The sequence below is a fragment of the Dendrobates tinctorius genome, unplaced genomic scaffold (assembly GCF_039654945.1).
Source record: "Dendrobates tinctorius isolate UK_male_01 unplaced genomic scaffold, ASM3965494v1 ptg000020l, whole genome shotgun sequence".
Classification (NCBI taxonomy): domain Eukaryota; kingdom Metazoa; phylum Chordata; class Amphibia; order Anura; family Dendrobatidae; genus Dendrobates; species Dendrobates tinctorius.
In genome coordinates, this window is record NW_027361688.1 from 54,809,280 (window position 1) to 54,815,966 (window position 6,687).

The 6,687-nt window shown below is 36.6% G+C and overlaps 1 protein-coding gene across 1 annotated transcript; it reads right to left on the reverse strand.

Annotated features, from left to right (window-relative positions):
- Positions 1-516: 516 nt before the first annotated feature.
- LOC141083192 (protocadherin gamma-B2-like) lies at positions 517-5,657 on the reverse strand. The gene is made up of 3 exons (XM_073567357.1): positions 5,579-5,657; positions 621-2,944; positions 517-528 (listed from the first exon to the last, which is right to left on the reverse strand). The coding sequence occupies exons 1-3, from the start codon at positions 5,655-5,657 to the stop codon at positions 517-519; spliced, it is 2,415 nt and encodes an 804-aa protein (XP_073423458.1).
- Positions 5,658-6,687: the final 1,030 nt, after the last annotated feature.

Below are 6,687 nucleotides of genomic sequence, written 5' to 3' on the forward strand. Positions count from 1 at the left end.
CTTAAAATCCATAGTGATAACTTTGTAAAACCAAGTCTGTGCTTTACATCATCATGTGCTGACAGGAATTAGTCCATGTGATCTAGCAGTATGGTAAAACTTTTGTAACTTTTATTCTTCAAGCATTAAAAAAACATGAGTGCAGAAATGCAAACACTTAAGAGCCTGGTCCTACACTTTTCTATCATATTGACAATAGGTTCAAAATGTCTAGATTTCTGTGAACAAGGCTCCTAAGTGTTTGTATGTCTGTGTTAATATGCATTTAACTCTGAAGGAATAAATGTTGCAAAAATTTTACTAAAAGGCTATTTACACTTTTTCTCTCTTGCAAACTGGCAAGTTCCTTTGCATTTAGAAAAATGAGAAGTGATTATCCTCACTAATAGGAAGAAATAAAGTAAGTCTAACTGACTTTTCATTCAAGTCATCATCACCATTTTAAGTTGAATCCTAACTAGTTGCTAAAATATTTTTGCCATACAATTTATTTAAGAGGAATATATTATCAAATATCTATGAAAGGACCTAAAAGGAAATATAATGTAAAAAGTATTAAAAAGGATTGAAAAATTGTAACACAAACATCTGGTAAGCATCAGGTGTTTTTAAATGCATACCTGATTTTCTACGGCTGAAGAGTTCTTTAAAGTTCCACTTCCAATCCCTGAGTCATCGGCATCTATTAGACTGTCCACAGGAACATTGTGCTGGGGTTTGAGGAAAGCAAATTCTTGTTCACTCGGATCCAGAGTTACACAAACATCATAGGAATATGGCAGAGGTAATGTCCCATTGGTAAATTGGGACACAAATCTGGGATCGACCTGTGGATACAGACTTGTACTTAAGGACCCAAATGAAGAAGTAGATTTAGATTCTTTATACTTGGAAACAACTGCAATAATCACAGTCAACATGAAGAAAAAGGAAATCAGTGCCAAGGCGATTACTAAGTAGAATTGAAGGTTGGACTGAGATTCTTCTTTACTAGACTGACTGCTCAGCTCAGGAAGGACCAGATGAAAATGATCAGCAATCACCATGGTTAGAGTTACTGAAGCTGAGCGGGAGGGAATCCCATTGTCTTTTACTAGAACCACAATTCCATGTTTCATGATGTCCTTTTCTTGAAATCCACGTGATGTCCTGATCTCTCCTGTGTGCTGGTCAATGGTGAAGAGTGATGGTTCTGAAGATTGTAAAAAGTAAGACAGCCATGCATTGTGTCCAGAGTCAGCGTCCACTGCCACCACCTTAGATACTAAAGAGCCTTGCTCAGAGGTCCAAGGAACCATCTCAAATGTTGAGCTATCAACCTCTTGTGATGGGTACAGAATGACTGGAGAATTATCATTCTGGTCTACTATACATATTCTTAGTGTTGTACTGCTGTTTAGAGATGGAGATCCATTGTCTCTGGCAATGATTTGGATGTTAAATTCTTTATGCTTCTCATAATCAAATGATCTTTGTGCATAAATGACCCCAGTGATTGGGTTCATAGAGATGTAGGAAGACAGGGAATCTTCTTCATCATTTCTAGTCATTATAGCATATGTTATCTTAGCATTGTTTTCACTGTCCAGATCTCTTGCATGAATGCTAAATATTGAAGCTCCTGGTAAATTATTTTCATTGACTAATGCAGCATAACCTAATTTCTCAAACACTGGAGCATTGTCATTGACATCTGAAACATCAAGTTTAATGACTTTGCTAGAACTCATTTGAGGAGATCCTTTATCAGATGCTTGGATTGTGATGTTGTAAGATGACATAATTTCTCTATCCAGACTACCTTTTGTAACAATTTTATAAAATATTCCTGTTGTTGATATTATCTCAAAAGTCAAATCCCCTGTTATTAGACATTGAGCTTCACCATTTTCTCCTGAATCAGGATCATGTACTTGAATCAATGCCACCATAGTACCAGGGGCTGAATCCTCAGGAATAACATCTGATGATGAGGTTACAGATATCTCAGGAGCATTGTCATTTTCATCTGTTATTTCTATTAACACCTTAGCATGAGCAGCGAGGCCTCCTCCATCTTCTGCTTGCACAGAAATGTCATAAAATTTTATGACTTCATAATCTAATATACTTTTTATTTTAATTTCACCATTATTTTGATTTATAGTAAAAGTTTCAAAAACACTTTTTTCTGTGTTGCTAAATGAGTAAGTGATCTGTGCATTGACTCCTTCATCTTCATCACTTGCACTGACCTGCAGAATTGTAGAATTCACCGGTATATTTTCTCTGACACTTACTTTATATACATCCTGTGTAAATACTGGAGAATTATCATTGATGTCATTGATAATGATATTAATTAGGGCAGTGCCTGTCTGTACAGGATTTCCACCATCAGAAGCTGTGAGAATGAGCTCATGCTTGTTCTGTGTCTCTCGGTCTAGAGGTTTCTCTAGTATCAGCTCTGGAAATACACTGCCATCAGTGCTGACCTTCTCTCCAAGAGCAAAATACTGGTTCTCACGGAGTCTGTAGCTTATCAGGGAATTAACACCGACATCCAGATCTTCTGCTTTTTTTAATGCAAATTTTGCTCCTGGGGAGGTAGATTCACTCATTTTTAATATCAATGTGCTATGAAGAAATGTAGGAGGATTGTCATTTATATCTTGAACATTAATCTGAATGTTAAAAATATTTAGTGGATTTTCCACCACAGCATCAAATGTAAGGACACAATCAGCTGCAGCTCTGCACAATGTCTCCCTGTCTATCCTATCAGCAATGTACAGGTTTCCATTATCCAGGTTAATATTAAAATATTTCTCTGAGATTTTAGACACAATTCTTAATTTCCTTCTGGAGAGATCCTTAACATTTAATTCAAGATCCTTTGCTAGATTTCCCACAATGGAACCTTTTCTTAATTCTTCATTAATGGAATAATGAATGTGACCAGAGACTGAATGACACAGCCAGGAAAATAAGAAGGGAAATATTACTTGCCATCTGAGTCCTTGCACTGATTGTCCTTCCTGCAGTTGTAATCCAGCCATCCTTCTTCTCACCACAAATATAATGGTAAAAATCCTTCTTCTATTTATAATCCAGCAGAAAATAATCCGTCTTCTTTATGAGTCCTGTACCCGGCACATCCCAGTGTGAAATGCTGTGTATTTCTTCTTGCAGTTGAACACTGTCTGCATCATGGAGGCAATTCTGGATTTGCAGAATATTTTTCTTATTGGTGAACAGCGGCGCTCTGAGGCCAATATGGGGAACTGCAGCAGCATAGTTTTCGATAACACAGATATTCCTTAAAACTGGTCATTTTTAAATTACAGTCAAAACTGCCTTAGATATGTAAAAAAGAAAGCATGTATTATATGTATTGATTTGTTATCATTAATTCTATTATAAAAACTGTTTAATAAAAAGAATATTATCTATCACATAGAGTTCTTGTGTCATTTTAATGTTTACAATATTCCTCTTGGTTTATAATTCTCAGGAGTAATTACTGCTTAATTTTTATGAAAGTTTGTACATTTTACTAAATTAAAACTTGCCCCATTATACTCATAATTTATATCCCTTTTCTTATGCTCCTGAAGGAATTTCAATGCTATCATAGTGACGCCATCAGACTGGCCTGATAAATACTCTGCATGGCCGAGACAGCCTCTAAGGCCTTTTTCACACTTCCGTTTTTGACCATCAGTCAAAATCCGCCAGTTTTTAAAAAAACGGATCCGCCATTTTTTTTGGCGGATCCGTTTTTTCCCCCATTGAGTTGCATTACCGGCGGATCTTGACGGATGGCCATCCGTTGGATCCGTTTTTTTGCGGTTCCACCAAAATGTTTGCATCCGCCGGCATGCCTGGACGGACCCTGCAACTTTTTTTGGCTGTAAGATCCGCATTTTACAGTGCGCATGCCCGGAGAAAGGAAGTCAGCCGGGGATTTAACCCTGAAATCCTTTCTGGCGGTGGAAAAAAAAACTCTCTCTCTCCTCTTCCTGGACTGCAGTTCCTTTAAAATTCTGCATTCAGCGGATCCATCAAAAAAACGGTCCGGTGGCATCCGTTTGCATCAGTTACAAACGGATCCGCTTTCCGCCATTTTGGTGGATTTTAACTGACAAGAAAAAACGGAAGTGTGAAAGAGAGCTAATAGGCATCTACACTTTTCTTAAATGTTTGCAAAATGCAATTGAATGTCTTAGAAAATAATTTATTACATATTTATGATTGTATTTCTAGTAATTATGGAGTTTACCTTCATAGTAAATTAAACATTAATATTAGCAAAAGCTACACCTAAAGGCACAATATAGTCAAAATAATAATGATGAAACAGAACCAGAGTTTGAATTATTTTCCATAATATATAATATAATATTTCCTATAATATATAATATATTATATTTTCTATGTTTATCTTCAGGTTAACCACACCTGTATGTTTTAAAAAACTTTAAAGAATTATGAACATATTTATTCTTTTAATTTATACGTATCACTTAATGCTATCATCTGCAGGTAGATTTTGTATTTTATACATATGAAGAGTTACAAACCATTAAATTTGGTTATACAAGTATTTGATGTATAAATAGACTTTTTACTCTATTCTTTCTATTATCTATGACAAATTTAGGTACTGTGTGTTACTCACAAGGTAAACTAAGCACAAGCAAATATACTAATAATGTCCAAAACACAGAGAAACCTGATTTAATTCAAGAAAAAACAAAAAATTGCTCTAGAAATTGAAAGGTGTAAAGTTGTTATGAAGAGCTAGATAAAACAGTCTCCTCCCCCAACTTTTTCACCAATACATCCTTATATCGATAGGAAGCTGTATAATAGGGACTAAAACAATTGATTTGGAAAAGTTTTATAGACCTTCCTACAAAATAATATGATGATTCATAATTCTATTCACCAGTTAACAATTAAACACAAAATATATACCAGGCAACACATCTTGTAAAGACTATAATTGTTTTTGAAAAACTTCTAAAAAACTATCAAGAGACTTTACTTCAGTTTGAGTATGTTAAATTAGCCACATCATAGAATAGTGGCTGCAGAAGGGAGTAAAATATTGATTTTATTCTTTAATTTCTGCTCTCCATCACAAAGATAATAGCTTGTTACATTTTATAGTTTATGATAAGCCAAAGAGGCATTGTGAGAGATCTGGCTCAGGGGAGGGTGAATGTTTTCTTTTGCATGATGTTGACCAATCATAAGGAAGAGGCACCAGACAGGGGAAAGAACAGACAGCCCAGTTCTGAGTCTTGATCTCTGCAGCTAATGTGTAGAGTACAGCAGAGCTGAGTGAGACTACAAACACAGTTATCTATCATCTCATGTCAGTCATTGTGTGGGGGAAGCACAGCTGAGCTGAATAGGACAACAAACACCTATGCTGCTGCAGCTCTACCTCCACAGTGATATCAGCTCTGCTTTATTCCCCCTCTCTCGACATTGACTGTAGTGAGATGAAAGCTGAGGGTGTAATCACATGGCTGTTCTTTTCGGTACTCTACATGGCATCTGCAGAGATCCGGACTGAGAATACGTTTACCTGTCATTACATTTTGCAAAAATTGTGTTCTTCTGACCTTCTCAAGAAGCTGTTCTTCCTTCTCCTGCACAACAGTCATGCTTCTGATTGTTCAACATTATGGAAGAGAAAAAGTGCATGCACCCAGAGACAAATCTGTGATAATGCTCTGTTGGATTTATCATAAATTATAACTTAAACTTTACAAACTAATATCTTTACAAAGAACAAGAGAAATTAAAAGCCCTACACCCTCTATTCCATGGCCAGTTTAATATTTTAAAACTAGTGAAAGGTCATCTGTAACTCCTTAACAACCTTTGACATGTACAGTATATACTGTACATCAAAGGTGGTATTTCCCCACGCCATGTAGGCTCTGGAGCTGAGCCTGCATGATTTATTGCACAGCACTTGTCAGATGATTTCACCACCCGTAGGTGGAATTACGATCCACACTTTGCTATTCTCTGATAATGGCATTTAACATGCTCGCTCCAGAAGCACGTAAAAAATCCAGCCCATCAGCACTTGTGTCACATGACTGTGGGTAGTCGATGGGTTGGCATGACAACGCAGAGTCTGCAGGAGACCCCTGTGGTTGTCATTGCCCGATCTCTATTAGTGCCGCCTTTTGGCCGGCGCTCATAGCAGATGATCATTTTAGCTACACATAGCAAGGATGAAGCCCTGCTATGTGTAGCACAGGAGATTGGATGATCGCAGCTTATAGTTAAAATTATGTAAAATATTACGTTTTTTTGCTCAACGTAATGTTGCTATAAAATGCAATAACAGGCGATCAAAACATTGTATCTGCGCCAAAATGGTATCAATAAAAATGTCAGCTCAGCGCGCAAAAAAATAAGCCATCACCCAGCCCCAGATCCTGGAAAATGAAAGTGCTACACGTCTCGGAAAATGGCACTTTTTTTTGCAAACCTTGGATTTTTTTTACACCACTTAAATGAAACAGAATCTAAACATATTTGGTATCTGTGAACACACAATAACCTAGAGAATCATAGTTGCAGGTTGGGTTTGTAAAAACAAACCCAAAAAATATTTGTGGAATTGCTTTTTTGCAATTTCATCGCTCTGTGAATTTTGTTCCTGTTTTCCAGCACATG